This window comes from Aquila chrysaetos, chromosome 19 (assembly GCF_900496995.4).
Source record: "Aquila chrysaetos chrysaetos chromosome 19, bAquChr1.4, whole genome shotgun sequence".
NCBI classification, from domain to species: Eukaryota; Metazoa; Chordata; class Aves; order Accipitriformes; family Accipitridae; genus Aquila; species Aquila chrysaetos.
In genome coordinates this window covers 7,182,199-7,205,060 of record NC_044022.1, presented here as the reverse complement: position 1 = coordinate 7,205,060, position 22,862 = coordinate 7,182,199, and the positions used below count along the sequence as shown (strand labels likewise).

At 37.5% G+C, this 22,862-nt stretch overlaps 1 protein-coding gene across 5 annotated transcripts in view; it reads left to right on the top strand.

Moving 5' to 3' along the window:
- The window catches only part of SGCG (sarcoglycan gamma), a 152,784-nt gene that overhangs the window by 112,211 nt on the left and 17,711 nt on the right, over window positions 1-22,862 (top strand). For all 5 annotated transcript variants that reach the window (XM_030042231.2, XM_030042229.2, XM_030042230.2 and 2 more), the window contains 2 exons: window positions 7,118-7,237; window positions 16,392-16,464. In XM_030042231.2, coding sequence (XP_029898091.1) covers window positions 7,118-7,237; window positions 16,392-16,464 — 193 coding nt within the window. The remainder of the gene's footprint in view (window positions 1-7,117; window positions 7,238-16,391; window positions 16,465-22,862) is intronic.

Sequence of the window (22,862 nt, the reverse complement as noted above, 5' to 3'; positions counted from 1 at the left end):
TTAGAATGGTTAACCATGGGAACAGGTTGCCCAGGGAGGCTATTGAATCCCCTTCCTCAGAGGTATTAAATTTCCACCTGGACAAGACTCTGAACACCTTCATCTAACTTCTGACCAAGCTGACCATGGTGTGAGTAGGAGGCAGGACTAGGTGACCTCCAGAGGTGACCTCCAACTTGCATTCTTCTGTGATTCTGTCTTGCCCAGTCTTCAGCTGACACTCTGGAAGGGCTCAGGTTGCTTACAGACCCCATGTCAGACTTTCTAGTCCGATGTAGAAGTCTTAGATACTGTAGGGCATCTAAAATAAGCTGAAGGCTAGGCGGAGAACACCAAAGTACATATGAATGGCACTAGAGAGCTATGTTGGCAACAGTGTCATGCCCCATCTGTTTAACTGGTCCTCTCACATTGTCGTCTGCCCAGATCCAGTAGGCATGCATAAAATACTCCTGAAACACAGTGCTGGAGTTGACCTTATGAAAATACACTCATGGCTTTCTTTTTGAAAAAAAAATAATTGGAAGAAGAAGAATTATCCATTATACAGAAGGTAGAGTGGTTAAAGTATTCGCTCAGGGATGAGAAACTCAGATCAGCTGTCTTCTCTGCATACGGGGTTTCGAATTATCATGCTTCATCTCCTTTAGTACTTTTCACCTTACCTGAGGACTGTGTGTTTCACCTTTTCCTGCTGAATTTATGCATTATGCAACAAATTCTGGATTCATTAGGCCTGAGAGAAAAGGTGACACCATAGCCTTTTTGTCAAGTCACTGTGTGAGAAACATGATCTCCTATTCCTGCCATGGTTTCTACATACAATAATCCATTTTACAGTGAAATATTTCATGGGTTTCTTTTTTTATATTTAAATAGAGTGTTTTATAAAAGATGGATAAAGACTTTTAGTTAGCTAAATCACTCTGAGAGGGGAAAGTACTACCACCTAAATACCTAACCCTAGGTTGGGTTGCCAGAGTCTGCATGATCAGTGTCTGCATCTGTTCATGTCTGATCATTCAGAACCAATTTTTTAAAGATCCTTAGACTTGTGTTCAACCATAGAGAACAACAAAGTATAAGAAGTCCTGACAGTAAGGCATCCTTACTTTGATGTGAGAGGGCGTAATTGTTGCATCCATTGCATAAAAGGAGAACTGAGAGAAAAAGAGGAAACAGGAGCAGCAAGTGTTCTATTAATGTATTATTAGAGATGTTTTTAAAGGTGATGAGAGATGTGTGATATGGACATAAAATGTATATATGCAATGTGCTGCATATTCTCTGTAATAATACATTTGTTCTAATAAAAGACCAGCAAGTACTTCCATACCATTCCATATGAAAATCTGATTAATTTTATGCTTCTGGAAGTACTGGCTTTACATTTATTAGTATTGTATTACTCATGGAACTAGAACTGAATCTGTAGGAGTATTACATTTTTAATACACTTTTAATGACATCTTATTTTAAGTAAGGTGCTTTAATTTAATAAAAATTAACTAAAAAATGAAATTGCATAGCAATACCCCAAAGCACTCAGGGTTTTGGCTTGTATTCAACAGGTCAATGATTCTAGGTGGTAGGAGAAGAGAGAAGCACACAGAGTAGGCGACAGCCATAGGTTATCAGAAATTATGGATAGCAGAGTAAGAAAAGAAAAGATCTGAAATTAAATAAATAGCTTCAGTGTTGGAAAGCCTTTTCTTCTGAAAGATCTAAAGACATACTAAAAGTGCTTAGTACTTGGCAGAACTAACTGGATTTGAAGAATCTGCCTACGTGTTACCAATTGACATGTTACCAATTCATTGATGTTAAGCATTTGTGGATATGTATTTTATGGCAGGTTCTGTTTTTGATAGAAGATTCTTTGCTGTCTTGTCCTTCTACTTTTGTATTGGCCTGGAATTCAAAGGTTGGGTAGCAGTAGAGGGGAATTTATTTAAATGCTTTTTGACTGAAATGGACTCACGAAACAAAAGGCCTTTCCTTCCCTGGAAAACCCCAAGTGGAGCCATGAGTGAAAAGAAACAAAAAGGAAGACTGTTTAGCAGTGTGCTCCTTTGCAGGCAATAGGTCAATTGTTTTCGGAATAATTTTTCATCATTTGAATTGGCATCCTCAGTGTCAAGTGGTATGTGATGTGATGATCACATATGAGGTCTATAGCAGAACTGCACATGTTAAAGGAGGAAGTGTAAAGAAAGAATGGACAATTATTGGTCAGCCTGATTAGCAAGGATAACCGACTGACCTGAGAATTCCTGTGACACCTCTGGGAGCAATGGGGAAACAGTTCAAAGGCTCTCTATAACCAGCATTCAGTCGTGTTACATTTTTAATTGTAGGATTTTATCAACAAGTATGATTACATAGTATTAGTTGACTTACACGTAGTTAATATACTAGGGTTGTAAACAAAATGCATTTAGGAATTAGGAGATTAAAGTTTCAGATATTGAATTTGGCTGCTGTATATGAGCTGAAAATTAATCTTACTGGGATCACAATACAACTAGTGTTATTGCAGTATAGCTACTGCATGTGTATTGTGAAATACAACTAAGAGAAATTAATGGCTACTTTTGGTTACATAAATTTATTCCCATTTCTTTAAAAGCCTATTATTGCTTTTTGGAATTTGTTCCACATACACTGGGATGTCTCATCTCTAGCATGAATAAAACATATGCTTGAATTTGGTTTACCCTAGCATTCCCTCTAAAGATTTAAAATACATCAGTTATTATCCATACCATTCTTTGATAATGAGGATTATCTATAGGACAATCCTCGTGCCACTTTACGGGGGCGTTTGTGTTGAGAAAACTATGGACCTAAAAGTTCTTGTTAAAGATATATTCAAGTGTGCAAGGACCAGGATCAAACAAGAGAGAAACCTGTATGCAAACCCAGCATGGGCAAGGCCATGAGTTGTGGTTTCAAAGAGCCACCAGTTAAGACTCCTTTGGGAGGTACATAATGTGCAGTGAGTGCTTTCAGTGCTTGCAGCTTTTTCTTACTTAAGTCTAGCTTTAAAATATAATGCGCGTAGTTTACAACGCACCTGTCTTAGATCTGCCTAACTGCCCTCTACATGCTTAAATGCAATGTTTAAATTCTCCTAGCTCTTGCTCAGAAAAAAAGTTAACAGCAATAGGCACCAAATTTTTCTTAAGCAATAAAAATCACTGAACATCTTAATGAGTCACTCAGTGTGAGCAGAAACATCTAAAGTAGGAAAGTGTTCAGCAGGTAGGGATAGACTACATCTACATTAGTGACCAAACCAGGCCAGGACCCACAGTCTGCCCCAGGGACACATGGCATGGCACAACTCTCAGCTAAACACGCTTCCCTCCAGAACTGGAGACCTTCATCCATCCCATCTGCGAGGAACAGCCCCTGGTCAGGGGCATTGTCTGGGAGGTGGCTGTGTGGCGCAGGTCGAGATGGTGGCAAGGAGCGTGCTACCAGATTAGCAGAAATTGGCAGTGCTTGTTTCTCCTCTGCCTTGGCTTTCTCTAATTTATTGGTATAGGTGTATTCATTAGCTTGTTAAAACTTACTGCTTAGCCAGGATGAGCACTTTCCTACAAATCCTGTTATGCCTCTTGTTCCTCGTCTACCTAAGGAGATTTTTCTCTGATTTTCCCCTATCTCATTATTTTTTTAGGGTAGGACTCCCTCAATTTCTCATCTTAAATGTGTTCTGCCTTGCCTGGTATAATCAGATATTAATTGAGTGGAAGAAAAGAGGAGAGCCCAGGAATGTGCCGATGTGGTCTAATGTTAAAAACAATTAGCTGGGAGTGGAAAGGCTGGATCCCAGCTCTGTTCCAGTCACTGTTGGAATGGGGTCAGTGCATACATGGACCAGTTTAATTAAACTGGTATGTATTGCATCTCCAGTTGTATCGGTATGAAGTTCTGTATGGACATCATGCCTGAAATTTGCATTAGATAGGACAGATGAGAAAGTCAGTCTGCACAACATGCATTTGTTATCTATGCATGTTTACTTTGGTTAGGTGAGAGAAAACAGAATTTGGTCCCAGGTATGTAAATGCTGTTTAGTGTGTATATATTCATCCTAAATTCAAACAGTTAAGGCAGCTCATATATCTTATAACTCTTTTCTTTTGTCATGTCATGTCACATCTCTCTGTGAATTAATCTACATTCCATAACAATCCAATTAATAAAAAACTGTCTATATTCTGGCAATATGCAGATGTACAAATTATATTAATCAATCCATGCTATTATAGGTAGGTCTTTCCTGTTCTTACTATGAGAAACATGAAAAATCTTTCTTTGACAAGATTGCTTGTAAAATAGCTTCAGCAAATTAGCAAATAGAGAAGATAAATGTAGTCCTAGAAGAGATCAAGTTAGGCCTGGTGCAAATCACACTCCTCCAGTTCTTTCGAATCCATTTTTTCTTCCAGTGCTTTATAATCAATGAAAATTTCTGTGTCTGCCAAGGTGCTGAGAAGGAAAGAGCAGAATTGCCACTATTGAGGCACAGCAATTTATTTTCAAAGATGACTGCCTTTGTACCAAGGAAATCAGTAGATAGCATTCCTTCTAAATATACAGTATCTTCATCACATTAAAGTATTATTCTGTGATCGTGTGTAAATAATTAAGAATTATATATAAATTAACAGTATGTATTTCTGAGTCCTAGAGATATTGCTGCATATTGTTTGCAGGCTTGCACAATAGTTCAAATACACTTAGCACTTTCTAATTAGTATTTTAAAGATTACCCACACTATAAAACCTCACAGCTTAGAATTGAATCTGTGGAAGGTCTTGGGCCACCTACTTTAAAGTACATATTCGTAAAATGTAAGTCTTCAGGATCTTCACTTAGGTATTAATTCTTTTAATCAATAAATATTCTGTAGCTATATAAAAATATTTGCTTCCAGCATGCCAGACTAAAATATTGACAGCACTGAAAAGAAAAATACTTAACCTTGTCAGAGCCTACAGAGTAAGCATTCCCATTTTTATCTCATTTACTGGGTCTAACCCAGCAGATATTTTAATTGCATGCTTTTTAGAATGAGGTCCAACAATAAGCAAGATCAGGAGAAGAAAAGGTGGTAGTACAACTTTTCTCCAGCAGTCCTACAGCCAGCATGTTGAAGCTGGAAGCTGGAAGCTTAGGTTCCCTTCTGTGGAGGAAACAAAGGCTCCAAATAGTACCTTCATTTTCTATACAGTGTAAAACATCTTCAACAAAAGAGACCAAGAATCACTCCTAAATCCCTTCCAGCAAAAACGTGGTACCCTCAGCGTGCCTGAACCACCCAGCCTGTATCATGTCAGACAGCAGAGGCTTTGATTTGTGCTTCCCACGCTCGTGCTGCGCACTGTAATCATGGTGTTGGATGGATGGGAAGGATGAGGAAGCGGCCCCTGCAGCACCAGTAAAGTTGATAACAGCCAGTTTACTTAGGCCTTTGATTTGTTTGAATAAACAAGGATCTACCTATGCTGCATAAATGGGCAGTTTCATTACTGCTGCTGGGCAGAAACAATAAAACACCTTAATCAAGATTTTCTAGGAAAGTATTGATAGGGATCCATCCTTGCCTCACTTAGCCAGAACTGCTTCTTTAGTTGTAAAAAAAAAATGAGTGTTTAACACCTTTTCACTGAATGAAGACATTTTCTGAGCTCACTCTTTGCAATACACTTCTCAGAAATGAAATCACGTGCTTCGGAGGAGCTTTAGAGAAGAGCCAAACTGAGATCAGTAAGGCTGTGCCTTGGTGCACATATCCAACAGAGTGTTACTGCAGAGTTCAGCCCTCAATCTGACCATTTTCAAGTAGAATCAATATAAGGTTTTATGCCTTAAAATTGTTGCCCTGGTTTAGGACATTACGCTTCTATAACCCTTTCCATGCTTGATGGGCAATTAAAAGCAATACTTTCCATCTGCTGAGTAAAGAAATAAGCAATTTGTATAGAACCTTATGGTATGCATCTCTTGCATCAGCTACCATGCAGATTTTAGGAAATACCTGAATGTATTTCTTAGCAGTATCAATCATCCATCATCTAATGCCATTTTAACATAAGATCTAACAAAAAAAAAAATTCCTATTTCTTTTGAGAATTACTTCCTGGAATATATTTAACATTTACGGGAGTAGGCATGGTAAGACAGGTTCTTACTGGGAAGCAAGCAGCTCAGTGCCTCTTGGTCCCATGGATAGTCTGTGAATTACCTTTATTAAAAATTGCTGAAAAGGAGTCTTAACTGCTTTTACCATTCTCTGTAATTTTAATTCTGAACATAGATTTAAATGATGACTCTATCAAATAGACATTCAAACTTATGTGATGTGAATTTTTAATTGATCAAGTGTTAGAAAGGGGAATATTAAGGGTTTGATTTATATCCGCTTACCAAGCCAATACTGTAGAACAGGATGTTTTACTGATTTTAGGATCTGGTAATATGTAAAGACTCTCTTGCACACAATTAATTTAATTTTTGGAGTGCCAGATCCAATTGCAAATACTGTCATAGCTTTTTGTAACTCTTCTAAGAACACAATCAGTAACATTTGTTAGATATGTGGAGCTAAACTGGCATTTGTTATGAAGAGCTGAGGCTCCTGCTCTTATCTTGCATGGGGTTTTTGTAATTTTAAAGCATTTGAGCCTCCCTAATCAAAAGGGATGATGCTGCAAAGTCTTTGATAATTAGTTTCTGTGTTTAAAAAAAAAAAAAAAAATTATAGACTCACACTGATCAAAGAATCTTAGCAGTTTCAACACCAAGAACATGAATGTTTGTCTTGATCAATTTGTGAGGGATTTCCTGAATTCCCTGGAAACCCAACTTGAAAGCATGACTCCAGGCACAGTTTTGAACAACAAATTAGATCATGTAAACAGACTTAGCCAATTTCAGTACTTACAGGGTCACTATCCTCAGAATATCTGGGTGCTTCATGATCCTTAAGGTACTTAAATGAGTTACTAAATTATTAAGACCACAATTCAAATTATTAGCAATTTATATAGAAAGTTGAAGAAAGCTGATGTAATTATTCCATTATTCTACTGTGCTTTGCAGGTCCTAAAATGGTAGAATTCCACGGTCAGCAATTTCAGATCAACTCAAAGGATGGCAAGCCACTTTTTACAGTGGATGAAAATGAGGTTGTAATTGGCACAGATAAACTTCGAGTCACAGGTTTGTAACAGTTTAAGAAATGTCCAAATCATAGCCACAAAAAAAGCACGATAAAAATGGCATTTTTAAATACGTCATTGTGTGTGAACACAAGTTCTGGTTTTACCTCATTAGGAAATAGAAATCTGAAGATATTCTGACCTTTTCCAATAAATAATCAGTAAGAACTTTTAACAGCAAAATAATATGTATATATAAATATGTATATATGTCTGTATGTGTGTATTTTATTTTAAAGCCATTGGTGATTGGAACTGTAATGGTGCATTTTTTTTCTGAATTACTTAATGTTTCCAGTGCACACTGTTGACTGAGGCTGAAAAAAGTCTAGATATTCCAGTTTGAGTTGTATTGAGTTTTATTTGTGAAAACTTTTTAGAGTCTCTCTGATGTTTTTATATGGTTTTATCTTTCAAAGTGAAAGCCACTGTATTTCTGCTCTGTGTGTAGCACTTATGTCACATGATGGTATTTGTAGTATATTTCAAATGTCACCTGTCAAAAGACAAGTTTGTCTTAGGCTATTTCTGCAAATCACCAAAGTACTCATTTACAAAATAAGATGTCAAAAGTTATCACATGAAAAGCTATTTCCTTTCATATGACCTGATAAAGTCAACCTTCATTTTCCAGGTGTAAGGGAGCATTAAAAGAGATACATCAAGGTGTGATTTCTCTTTAAGCGGAAGAGTCCATCAAAGAAAATACTGAAATTATCTTGTAACTTGTTTTCAATTACATTTTTAATATTTTTAACCTGATTGCAACTATCATGTTTAACTTTTGGTAATTATTGGTCCTCTGAAATCTTGAGGTCTTAATTTTAATGAATATATTCATATTATTTCACTGTGCAAGACTACAAATGTGGTAGTAACTATACAATTAGTGTTTCAAAGCCAAAGTTAAGTTATAATAAATGTGCTAATAAATTTTGTTTATGCCTGAGGGTCTTATCTTAAGTTTTTTACTTTTTAACCTAATTGAAATTACAACTTTGTTTAACCAGGAAACCATATCAAATAATTATTGTTTGCCCAAGGGATGCTAAACTTTAATAGAAAAGCATGTTTAACAAAGATATGAAAAACTGCGTAATTGTTAACTGATTTGGAAAAGGTCTATCTCTGCTCAAAGTAAAAATCATTCATATATGAGTTGAAATTGTTATGCTAAAACATGTATTCTGACTCGTCCAATATTAATCTTTACACTGCAAGGATAATTGTTTACTTTAGCAGATATTGTAGAAAGACACATTGCCTGTTTCTTTTTTACACTGTAGCACAATTCAAAAGCAAATCCATTAAAGTCAGTGAGGTTATTTCAGTGTAAAATTAATATAAGTGAGCAGAGATTCATGCCTACTTTACTTCAAATTAATTTGTTAAAATTGTGATTTAAATGATACTATTAGCATGAAGGATAAATTAGTAATACTTTGCATACTGAGATAATTTTTTAAACATTTTAGAGAACAAGATCAATGTGAAATAAATTTTCAAAAGTTCATACCATAAGAAACAGACTACCTCTTAAAATACACAAAGAACATTTTGCAGTTTTTTATGTACAATATAGTGAACTATTTGATTTTGCTTCTCCTTATTTATGTGAATTATGAAAAGCTCAGTAATGATTTGTAAGAACACCTGACGGATTTCAACTAAAATATACTACAGCAGAGAGCAAATGTCTGCGATTTATGGTATTTCAGGAAAAGTCTAAGAATAAGCTAATCCAACCCAACACGTCAGGAATTGTCATTTTCCAACAATTTGGTGTGTTTAACCACTATTTCAGTCAGACATTTTCTGGCCTATGTGGTAGAATAAAATAGCAGCAGAGTCTCTGTTCCCCTAAGAAGAGCAAAAGCTTGGGGAAGGCCATGATCAGCGAAGCGTCTCAGATACCCCACAGCATCACAGACAGGTCTAGATGCCCATGTTGAGACAACTGAATTGAACCTCCAGTCAACACAAGTCAATGAAGCCCAGAGCGTGAAGGAGACACCTAGACCTGGCATGTGGGGAGATCTTCTGCCGACCAAATGCGGTTGTCTACTTTAGGATGAGCTCGATGGCTCGCTCATTTTCCCTGAATGTAGTGGCTGAGTTCAGATGCTAAAACATAAGCATCCAGCAGTGTTTGAAGCACCTTAGGGTATGTGAGACACCACATGGTATCACTTTATCTACAGGAGATGCTTCCTTTGATCATGGCAGCTGGAGGCCAAGCAGGATGTACAAGGGTATTTTAGATGACAGTAAGTACTAGGCATAGTAGATCAGGCAACTAAATTCTGCCTCCAGCTCATCTGTGACACCTACGTCACAGACACTTAAATTTAAGTGTATGAAACTGAAGCTCAGCTTAACCCTTCATGACAATTAATGCTACCTGAAAGAGCATGTACTCCAGTTACATCCTCTTTAATACTATTTCAGTAATAACCTGCATCTTTTGCAGACACTTATTATGCTGCTGCGGAGGTATCAAACGTCAGCTTTTTGTTCTGGTGGGGTTGTCATTGGTGACAGTGAAACCCACCTTGTAACAGTGCATTGGCTGGCAAAGTGCCAGTTGCTTTATAACTAACAATATTGTCATGACAGGAGTGAAGTCACAGCACTGGCTGCAAACAGAATCCTCCTGCACAAATGGCTAGAGTCCGTGGCCATAGGAGTCCTGTTTTTCACTCCCTTGCCTGCCCTGCAAACTTGCCAACTAGAAGGCTGTCCATAGAAGGGAGAAAATAGGCTCAAGTAAATAAAATTATATACAATAGAAAAATAATTAGCATTCAGCAGATACAAAATGGTCTCAACTACTGCACAGAAAAACTTTTTAACAAGTACAAATTATAATTTATACATCGTAACTGTTGTATCGGACAATATTTTGGTGATGAGCAGGTAAGAAACTAATAGAATGCAGTTGCTTTACCCTCTGCTCTTCTTGAAAAAAAGCTGGTAGAGCAGAGGGGATCGGTATCTTTATGTACAAGCACATTGTACAACCTTTCTCCAGTTTACTACTTGTCCTTCTGCTTGCTTGTCTTTCATAATCTCTTGAAGTATTTGCTGAGTATTGTTGGTGATTTTCTAGTGCTCTGTTCTGTGGAAGGGTTTTCAGTTTGAGTAGCTAACGCTGAAGTGCAATGTGAAGATGTGTGTTTAATTTAAATGCTTCTGCTCAGAAGGTTAAGTTAAGTAGGAGACAATATGAGGGTATGAATAAACATTCTGTTAGACTTTGCAGAGGCAGATAGTCCTTGCTTGATAGGGTTGGGGGGGGGGTGTTAATGAACCTTGCTGACTTCAATCCTCTCAGTAAGAAAATTAATACCTTGATCTTGTGTATTCTAGGATTAAATTACATTATATTCATAAACAATAGTGTATAAAATAGTAAATATAGTAATATTCATATCATAATTAATGTTATTTCTTTACAGTTTAAAAGATAAAGTACGTAATGAAGACAAGAAATCAGTTTAGGGCCATTTAAAAAAAAAAAAAATTGCCCTGAGGGTATTTTCTTTTAGTGTCATACTGTTCAAACTTAATGCTCTTTGATGAAGAAATTTTTCTCCCAGGAAGGCAAGCTTTTACTCTTGCTTTGAGGTGACAGCTCTAGAATATGCAAATGAACCTTTTTATTCCCTCTTACACCACCACCAACCCCCCTCTCGCTAGAGCGTTAACCCTGATGTTTCCTGTTGGCTTTCTTCCATTAGCCCCTACTTCCATGCAAGTGATACTATCTCTGTTAGCCCTTACCTGTCTTTATAGAATCATAGAATCATGTAGGTTGGAAAAGACCTTTAAGATCATCAAGTCCAACCATAAACCTAACACTGCCAAGTCCACCACTGAACCATGTCCCTAAGCACCACATCTACACGTCTTTTAAATACCTCCAGGGACGGTGACTCAACCACTTCCCTGGGCAGCCTGTTCCAACGTTTGACAACCCATTTGGTGAAGAAATATTTCCTAGTATCCAATCTAAACTTCCCCTGGCGCAACTTGAGGCCGTTTCCTCTTGTCCTATCACTTGTTACTTGGGTAAAGAGACCGACGCTGACTTCGCTTTCAGAGCAGGGTGTCCGTTTTAGGAAGAGGGAGACCTGGGCTGAATTCCCTCCTTGGCCCAGGAGACTTCAGTCCTGCAGTCCCACCTCCCAGGACAGTGCTCTCTAATGCCATACAAAATGTTAGGTGCCCAGCGTGAGGGGACAGCTGGGAACAAGCACTTTTGATGTCTGCCAGCAAAGTGAAGCTCTGCCCCTGGCTACATGCTGTCTCATTTCATCCTCTTTCATGGTTCACCTTCAAAAAGAGAAGGAAAGCGTGAGATCCCCAGAGTTGTTCACTGCTAAGCGTGGGCTTCAGTCTCCTCCAGTGAGGAGGGAGTGCTCCAATGACAATGCTGTTTTATAAAGGCATTCAGAAAGATTTTTTTTAATTAAAATTATGTAATCGGTGGGGTTTAGTGCTGACTCCAATGCTCTTGGTTTGCACAGGCTGAGAACTAGCAATACAACTGGGCTTCTCTGGGGAGTTTGGTCTCTCTGCACTCTCTGCCTTGTTTTTGAGCCACAGTGGTGCTTGGACCAAGAGACTTGCCATCCTGGACCAAGAGAGAGGACCAGATCCCTAAAACAAGGATCTGCTTTATTTTGAACAAGGCTTCAGCAACCATGACTGCACTCAGGCCTCACAAATCTCTCTTTGTATAAATGTTCTCCCCCCTCCTCTAATGAATTTTGCCAGGCTCCTCTTTCTGACATCTCTCTGTGCATATCTGGTCATCTTTAACGCAGCAAGTCCAAACCTTGATAAAAATGTAAAAGTTGGACTAGAAGAGGCATCTGATTTATCAGCTCACATCCCTTTCATAGGCAGACAAGTAGGTCATATAATTTCTTTTATAACCTTATCAAGCTACATCTCAAATGCAAACAAACACTATTAATTTTTATATCACCAAATATGAACTTCTGTGTAAAAGGTGCTGTAGTGATTGTATGGATTTCTAAAGATGACAGAGGAATTACATGAAAATCAGGCAGAGCACAGAGTAGAGCTCTTCAGAGTCTGCCCACACTGGTGATGTCTAATGCGGAGACAAAACTCACCAGTTGAGTTTGAGAGACACATCTTCTGAAGTCATTATTTATTATTTTGTCAGCGGTAGCAGATAATAAACTGTGTTCATGTAGTTAAACTACAAGGCTCCGCTTACCTTTCATTACTCTGATTATTACTCTGATAGCTAGATATGCCATTTCATGAGTCTGTAAGGAGCCATTAATGTTACTTTTGCAAAATATTAATGAAAGTTACTATTTCCTTCCCTAATCTTTCTAATAATTGAAACTATATGGTTTATAGCAAGTGGACTAAATAAAAAATGGGGTTTTTACACAGGGACATAGCAGGAAAATTTATAAAAATGGAAACATAAGACTAGATTTTTAATAGCAGTAAACCAGTGTCATACCATTAGGTTCCATGGAGCTGCTGCAGTAGGCACTGGCCGTTTCAGTGCTTTCAATCTGAGGACTGTATCTACAGTAACGACACACTATAACATGCAAAGAGTTAAGGTGCTTTACAAATGTGCCACTCAAAATACTTCACTGGAATAGAGGCTCTTCAAGAAGGACAGGCTGGAAAGGTGAGGGGGGAGTTGCCCTTTATGTGCAAGAGCAGCAGGAATGCATGGTGCTCAGCCTTGGGATGGATGAGGAGCCAGCTGAGAGCTTATGGGTCAGGATTAGAGGTGCAGGTCAACATGGACAACGTTGTGGTGGTTGTATACTGCGGACCACCTGATTGGGAATAAGCAGATGAGGCCTTCTTCGCACAACTGGAAGAAGCCAGGTGATAATTGGTAAGTCTTTCTCTGCAGAATAGGAGTGTTATCGAATGCTCAGCTTTTCCTATAGACCTTAAAACAAGACAGAAATGAATCTTGTATCCAGAAACTGCACCAAGATCCTCACTATGTGACACTATTATTTAGATCAAGAAATTGGCACAAAGTCAAATTCTGCCACCGTGGCCATCATATATAAGGATATGCAGCAGTGTGGCAAGGCATGAAATTTCAAACTATGCAGTTTTATACAATTGGCATTATAAGAAACTATGCAGCTTATCTTAAGAATGGGAGTTCACTTGTATCGTATCTTCCTTGTACCTCATCCTACGACACTGCAGCTAAGCTGGTACTGAAAATGGCTGAAAATTAGCTGTCTAACAGAAAAGGAAATGGATTCCAAACCATACTCAAGTGGAAGAGCACACCATAGGAGGTATGTTGGTATAGGAGATGCATGGATAAGTAAGAAAAAGGAAGGGTAAAATAAAGGAAATTAAAAAATGCCTTCCACAGTCATGAAGCCAAAATGTGCATCCATAACAGCATTTTGTTCAGTCAGGACTGCACTTTTGCTGCAGGTCTGATGGTTCTGACAGTTCTCACGTCTCACTGGTTTATACCATGGAGGAATGAGGGAGCAAATACAGTGGATTCCTTTTGGATGAAACCGAACTGAGAAGTGGGCTCCAAAAATGCATTTACTTCATCAAAATTGCAAATTTGTTTTAATTCCACAGGATGAGACTAGAGTTGGTCCAAAGTAAAATCCCCTAAATCTTTATAGTATGAGCAGCAGATCTTTAGCACCAAGTATATCACTCTATAAATCCACCCTTTTCAGGTCACATTACCTCCTAATGTAGACATACCTAAAGACTTCCGAGAACTACAGTTGGGAGACATTAAGATGAAGCTATCTCCCCTGATAAATCATGTGTTTGGAGATCATTCGAAGTTACTGATAAGATAAGTCTTTTGTTAGCACAGGTAGTATTGTGACAGTATATATTTCACTGAAATTACAACCCATTCACTATAATCCAAGAGCGAAGGAAACAGTGAAATGCTTGCTTTGCTAAGAATTGTCAGGTAGGACATAGTGGAATAGAGGACAGTGAGGAATCATGATATATTCGCAAAAGGACCACAGTATCAGAAGAATCACATTTGAGGCAGTCCCTCAAGGAAAACTTGAATGCATTGCCACCTCTAGCTGGCAAGCAAACTAAGTCAGAAGTTTTGACAGATCAGCATATCCCTGCAAAATATCTTAGTTGTACCAAATCAGCATTTTCTGACAGACTTATTTAATTCCTTAAGGTTTTGGGGTTTTTTTCATCATCTCCAACGTGTAAGGTTGCCACCTTGTAACACCCACCAGCAAAAATACAAGAACAGGAGAATAATTAACTATGTCCAGCCAGACACTAGGTTTTATCTTGCAAAATAATCTTAATGCTAATGCAGAAGGGTTAAAGTCCTGTCTGAATTAATGGATTTTATATTTTCCAGTGTTATATTCATTCCAGTTAGCAGATCCCAGAAAGACTTATTTACTTAAATTGATGATGAGGGTATCAACAATAAAACTTAAATAGAAGCTTAGAAATCCATGCATCCTTGAAGTGGTGATTTAGTGTGGTAATTCTTATATTTTGTGCACTTCTCTTCCATCCAAGCTAAGGAGATTTCATTCTAGGGAATCATGATTTCAGCTAGAGCTCTTCCCAAAAAGCAGCACATTCCATGCTTTCTTAGGACATCCTGAGACCTTGACCCCAGCCCTCACGAAGTGACAGTCTTCCTATCAGCTGGCTCGGCAATGTATTCATTTTTAATGGTATCTCTTGATTTCACTTTTTTTTCCTTTTACCAAGTTCTCTGTGGTTGCCCCCACTGATTTTTATTACCTTTTTCCCTTTATACCACATCTAATACTAATACATCTATACCATCTACACCATACTTTCTAATCATCCATTTCCCTTTGTCTTTCCTTCCCTCTGCCTGGTTCTACGTGTACTTTCACTTTTTCATCCCAATCTCATCAAGTCTTCCAGGCAGAAGACAAAACCCCCAGTTTTCTTTTGTTTACATGTACATTTGCATTTAATATGTTAACTATGATAATATTTAAATAAGCATGCACATGCATGTGTGCATATTCACCAGCCTGCAGCTCAAAAGGGGTCATAAGAGTTTGTTTCTCTAGATGGATTCCAAAGCCCTGATTTAGGGCTTTCTACAGCCCAGAATTCTTTCCTGAGAGTAACTGCATTCTGGTTTAATTCAAAGAGCAGCCAGAAAAGCCACATCGAGTAATATCCTAACTATTAAAATAGATTGTCTTGCTACGTATTCACCTGAAAAGTGCTTAGATATGTGAATCCTCTAAGCCAGAGAAGATGCTCAACCTAGGGCCTCCCCAGTTTTGGATGAGTGCCTTCACAAAGCCAATGAAGAGGTGAGAGACTCCACCCTTGCTGCAGCTGATGGTGTTTAGCTGCTTTTTTGAGCCATCCCTGTTGCTGAGGGACTTTTGCACTACTTCAGCTAATTCCCTGATCCCAGTGAAGCTTAGGTGGGAGATAGTCACTGAGCTGGTGATGCTGCAGTGACGCTAGTCCTCAGGAGAGCAGAAGTGGAGGTGCTTGGAGAACTTTCAGGTCCAACAGGGAGGCTTCTGTTGGGGTTGGGTGCCTGCCATTTCCTCCTCGTTGGGTTGAAACTACTCATTTCAAGAGGTAAACTATCTGATTCTGTACTCATTACCATTTTATGTGCATAAATACCATTTTATATTCAGTAAGTCTGTGCAAAAATAGGGGAAAATCTTTGATGAAGTTACGCACCAGAACTTGTGCTATGTATAGAATAGTCTAAAATAAATGTGATTATTTTGGTCTGTAATATTTACAAAGGTTTTGTGGGATTTTAATTATCTCAACCCTAATGGAAGTTACATTGTAAAAATCTTATTTACTTATTTTGTTGTCCCAAATAGTGTAAAATTTCTCTGTCTTCAAACTTTTTAGATTTCATTTTAAGAACTTACACCTGTACTTTTACATTACCTGTGTATCATGTTGTTTCAGTCAATACTGTAATAGTAGGACAGTCGGTATACTTTAATTGTCTTCTTAATTGTTAATATATGTTTTCTTACCTTAATTTCTGATATCAAAGTGGCCATATAAATCCCTGTTGCTATTTTTCTTACTTTTGAACTTCTACAATATAGTATTTTTCTTTTTTTTTGCAGGGCCTGAAGGAGCACTTTTTGAACACTCTGTAGAAACACCACTTGTGAAGGCAGAAGCTTTTAAACAGCTCAGGTAAGAATTTATGCATAAAAACATAAGTCTAATAAGTAAATGTAGTTTGCCATAGATACATATTTCTGAACATGGAATTTTCAACGGCATTTACAGAACTAGTAACTTTTTTTTGTTTTACATGACAAATTACTGTTTTGAAGGAAAATTATACATTGCTCTGCAATTTTGAAATATATTACGAATTTTTTATTGCTGATGGTGAGTGTATAAAGCCGCATAATGTGGAGAGTTTTTCTGTAAACTTCTATTTTTTAGTTTTGAAACACTTAAATATGACTTTTTCTGCTATGTTATGATAGAAATTGCTTGTCTGCAGCATGTCATCGACCTATAATTAGTCAAGATTTTTAGAAACTAGTATCAATCTGAGGAAACAGACTAATAAGAAAAATTTGGAAATGTGCAAAGCTCTGTATGACTAAAGAGCAGGTTGGGGTGAGAAAATCATTATGAAGTACTTTGTATGTTTCATTGCTCCTTAATTCTCGGATAGCATTTCTTTGTGCGTTGTTCTATGTAATTTTGAGTGTCCCAAATGAGTTTATAATATGTTGGTTACGATGAGGTAATAAGCTCAAATTACCTTCTGTTCCTGAACATGTTATGTTTCATTTTATAAGCCAGTTCAAAGAAAGATTTGAAATGGAAGAGGATCTCTTCAACAATGATACACCTGTCCTTTCTTACGTTGACGGTTTGCTATTTCTGTCATAATTTCTCTTCCTAGTTTTTTTTCTCCAATAGGGATAACTATTAGAGAGTAGTGGAAGATGATTAAAGCTTTCAAGAACACTGTCTGTATCTTGGTGACTGAATTTTCAAATTGAGAATGGCAAATGAGAGGGAGACTATAAAGATACTTCTTTTAATTTTCTCCTTGATATTTAAGATTTACTTACAGCAAGATACCTTGTGCTTGCATTTGAAGACAGAATGAGCTCAAGACATTAGTTTTTTACATGTTGATGTCCAATTTCAAAAATGTGTGTCTTCTACTGTGGTAGAATTTGGATGTGACAGACTTTGACCAATACGTAGGATTCTGCATTGTAGTGAACACTGTCTGGTCTTGGAGGGAGCGTATTCATTATGTGGTAAATTTGTCATTTCCTGAGATCATCTCAATTTTTATAAAGTAGGACACTCAATTTTGTAATTACAAAGTCAGGAAGCTCTCTGCAAATTTTAATTGGATATGTATCAATTATTTTCTGTGGTTGTTACTTCAAATGTATCATCAGTTAATATTTTAATGGGCTTAAAGCTAAGAGTTTTATCCTATATCCATTATGCTATATTACATTTTAAGTTCTTACCTGCACTTCATTTAAAAACAATTACACTGTTTCAGACTACATACAACTATTCTTATTATAAATTTTTCACCTGTTTTTGGAATAGGATATCATTTGAATGAGAATACTGCGATTAGTTCAAAGTGTTTGTAAAGTTCTTCTGCATGGATGAGTTTACCGCGTGGCTTATCTCTCTGGCAATTTTTACCGTGTAAACTATAAAAACATGTTTTAATCTAGGATGTTGCTATGTGTTAGCAGATCTCAAGTGCAATAGTTAAAATCCTATTCAGTTCTGTCTTCAATTAACTTAAAATAGTGGGAAGTACAGATTCTTCCAGAATGTACAGAAGTTTGCTAATAATTATAATAATGTCAAGGAAGTACCTACATGGCCACATCAACACTGATAGTTGTGACTGACATTAGTACTTGATACAAATCCAAAGCTGCTGAACACCTGTACTGGAAACCGAGTTAGCTTAATCCTAAGAAAAATACTGAATATCAGGGCGTGAAGCTGTGCAATGTATACGACACTCACTGATGTCCTGTCAGGCCTTTACCCAGAACAGTTCAAAATGCCTCATTCCTTGAATTTTTTTTTTTTTTCCTTCTGTCTTTACCACCCATAATCAGTGTCAAGTCTGAAAGCAGAGATGGCAATGATTCCATCAAGGGCTTCTGGGGAGGATCAAGAAGCAAATATATTTGTCTGCAGTGCAGATGCTACGTTAAGATGTAGGCAGAGATGAACAATTTACAAAGCTCATCCTGGAAAAGGGTTGCTTTCAAGGGTAATCTTAAATGTCAGTGTAAACAAAATTCATGCATTCCTTTGTGAAGGAGCTCAGACAACTTTACCAATGAATGGCTATTTTGTAATGCTTTATAAATATTCTGTTTCATTCCACACTGTTAAATACAGGAATCTACCTATGGAAAAGCACTTCAATATTAGAATTTAAAATGCAATTTTAAGTATTACTTTTCTATCTTAAATTAAATATCCTTCCTTTCCAGATTAAGGTAGTGAGTACCAAGTTATAGGTAATATAACCTATTTGCTCACCTCAAGCCTTATCTCCACACTTTCACCATCTATTAATCTTCTGCTATTTTTCCTCTATTTTTCCTTCAGTGGTTGTGCTGTGCCATGTGAATGTGATATGCTGGATGAATGTGATATAAAGTGCCATGGTATGCAGCATTAAATACAGGGAATACTGCTTCAAGAAAACCCATCTGTTTCAAATGTAGTTGCATGTTTCAAGGAGCTGACTGGAAAGCTGTTAATGCTCATAACTTTTCAGCTTGTGTCATATGAACGGAGGCCACATTCACTCTCTGTCGTTCAGATTTAGGGCAGGATTGCAAACAAAGCTGACACAAATGGCCTTCTGAATTATGCATTCTGCTGGCTTTCCTGTCCAAACGCTGAATTTCAAGGTAGACTGCTTTTCTGGAAACAATGAGATAAGTGTGTTAGAACATATCTTTTTATAGCTTAAGTAATGGAGACAGAGCAATGCAATTGTAGTGTGGTCAGTAACTGTCTTCTCATTCCGTAATTTGAAGGAAACATATAGAGTCCTTTTCAGTCTAATAGATTGAATTCATGACTCCCCCATAAAGAAAAGGAGATGTGCTTGCACTTCCAACTGGTAGGAAGAATTATAACAACAAAATCTACATTTCAAAATTGAAGCTTTCCTAGGCTTAAAATAACATTGTCTACTTTTTAATTCCTTTCCTGGAGTTCTTGTATCTAAATAAGATACCTAGTTTCCATTTACAGAATTTGTTAAGACTTTAGGACCTAGTGGAGACCTAAAAACAGGGTCTTGCATGTAATGAGTGTCTGACAAACATCTCAATAGCATGTTTATAGTTAGTGGGAAGATTTGGGTATATCCAGGAAATATCCTCTGCAAACACCACTGAGGAAGTACCTGGTTAAAATGAGCCAATTGTAGTTAGTGAGAACAGAAATATTTCTGGACTCCTACTTCTCTGAAATTTAGTTGCCTGATATAGACAAGTGCCTACACAGCTTCCAGGTGCAGGAGTGCTCCTTTGATGTAAGCACCTATCTACTAGGTCACATCTCCTCTCCTTTGGCTGAACCTGCTCTTCTGTATGGTCATGGGAAGCAAGAGGAAGCACAAATCATTCTTGTGTTTAGGGCATTCAGCCACGAGTAGGAGACCAGGGGTCTTCAATTATGATTTAAAAAGTAATCCTGGAAGAAGAACCAGATGAATGTCCTGGCCACTAGGTTATCTCCTCTTTGTTTGTTCTGTTTCTTGCCAGATTACTTGGTTGTGCAAGACTGATATTCAACACAGGGATTGCCACAATCCAGCTCTTTACTCCTGCCAAACTATTTTGCAGTCTGGTAAATGGAGGTAACAGATACAGGTTTCATTCCCCTCAAGCTGAGGAGGGAATTGAACTGATGCTTCATAATTCCTTGCTGCATAGAAAAATCAATAGGATTGTATTATATATAATATAGCATTATACACATTGTAATATCTATTATAATATATATTTTCTATATTATTTAGAATATTATAAAAAGATAGAAAGTGTTACCTCTTCCATGGCTCTCCATGAAAGTGGCCACAGCCCTTGAACTTTGGTGTGTATTTGGCATGTTGAGAACTTGCCTCAATCAGGTCTACTGGGGCTTCCACAGAATTTAGCTGCCACCTCTAACTGGATCACAGCAAAGTTTTAATGGAAAACAGATATCTTGCTTTCCAAAAGAAGGAAATTAAACAGAATTATAGAAGCTCACGTTCAAACATGTATCTTGTGACCCAAAATGTAGGTGGGAAATCTACAACAGCAACTAATGGAACTAGCTGCTATAGACAGAGATATTTCTAGCAATTCCCTAAAAGTCAGCTTCTCCCCAGGTTCTGTGTTAGGTACTGGAATAGCCTCTTCTGATATTATCCAGAGTTTCATGCCAGCACGCATACCCTTTTATATCCCCAGTTATCAAATAACAATCTCTGTGTGAAAACTAGTGTCTCAGTTTAGACATTTTTCCAATCTGATGCTAACATATTTTTCTGGTAATTTATAGCACTTTAGAATATTATTTAGGATATTATTCTACTCCTCCTATATTTTACATCCTTGAATAACAGAACTCATACATAGTTTTGTCATTTTGATACTGCACTTCTTGTGATCTACCTGGCTTGTGGTTTTCTAAGGGAAAACAATGGATAAGCAAAACTCTTAAATGTCAAAACAATGTTTCTGAACTGAGCATTTGCATTTCCCAAACTTATGGAAATGTGCTTACAAAAGTGACATCTTTCCATTCATTAATTAACTGTATACTATGCATAATTAATATAATGGTCATGAAGGAGTACTAGCTTTGTTCTCATATCTGCCATACATGGATGTCTGACAGTCAGCAACTGTGCCTTCTGAGCACAAGTCCTGTGGGAAATCACTTTCAGCACAGTCAGTTTGTGGTATTTTGCCAGTTCTTCAACTGAGGGGTTACATCCAAGTTCAAAAGTGACCCACACAATTCCACCCTTCTTGGATTTGAAAACCACTATAGTAGGAATGATGTCACTGTTCCAGAGAGTCAACTTTTGTCAGAGTATGATTATAAATAAAAAAATGCTATCTGAATATGGGTATCTTTAACAGCTTATGGGTATATTCTGAAAAGATTTCAATGTTTCCCAGGGAAACAGAAATATTTTAAACAAATGTATAATATTGGCATTCACTAAAACTTTAAAAATATAATTTGAGAAGCATTGCTTCATATTTTAATGAAATACTGACGTCCAATGCTTAAAAGCATGAAAATATACATTTACTAGATTGTGACTTACATGTTACAGAATATTGATAATTTGAGGACATAATTATACATCATCTAGGTATTTGGTTAAGGTAAAGTACTGATGGATTGCTGGTAGACTTCTCTATATATTCAGAATAAATATGGCCCCTTTAATTTTTATTTCTGTTCTGTGGCATCCAGTAACTCCACTTTCTTTCTGGCTTCTACTTCTCTCTGATCCTTTATGAAGGCTTACTTTTATCCTTTCCATTCCCCTTTGATAATATGATTTGATCATGGGGAGGTTTCCATTCATCATCTGTGAAAAGGCATAGTTTAGAAGGATCAGATGATACAGGACATCATGTTTATCACCTTTTCAGAAGCTTTTCTGACTCAGATATTTAAACACATCTTATTAGCAAAGGTTTGGGTACTCCTTCACATCTGGTCTTCTTTTAAGCAGTGATTTTACTTGAAAGTATTAATCCTGAAGTGAAAAGACATTTCCAAGCACAATCTGTTTTCTCTGACTTGGGTTACTAGCTATTTGTGTGCACCCATATTCTTGCAAAATCTGGTTCATTGCAATTTAGTCTGCAAACTATAGTGCTTCACCTGCAGGGTGTATATATCATTTTGTGTATGGACCATAGGACCTTAGGAGATAGACTTACCTCTGCTGATTAGATCATCCTGCCTTCTGTAATTCTGAGTCTGCAGAGGGACTCGGTCCTGTTCTCACGGAAGGTGTGTCCCTCCTACCTCAGGAGGGAAACATTTGGTGACCGCTGGGAACAGACTCGGCTCTCCTGGTGAGCCCGTTTCCGCACGGACGTGTTGGCGGTCGGAGCTGCTCTCCTGAGCACCTACAACACTTTTCCTGTTTCGGAGGACTGCTGGCCTCTGAAACCAGTGAGGGATGGAGAGATAGATGATAGGTAGATACCTCGGTAACAGGGGGAGACGAAATCCATGCACTGATGTTAGTGGCCTTTTTGCCAGGTAAGATCTCCCTGAGAACACATGCCGTGTTTCTGCCCACTGCCATAACTGACTTTGACTCAAGCCAGTCAGGTGGCCAATACTCTTCCTAAAGGCTCAGTTTTTCAGAGATGTCACTTAACACATTAAAATCAATAGGAGTTGTTTCTGCTGCTTGTATGGGACAGTCATTTACATATTTTCCATGGCTGCTTACATCAGTAGTGCAAAGACCAAAGTCTAATGATTGGTCTAGATGACCAATCTAATGATTTCTGTACCTATACTGT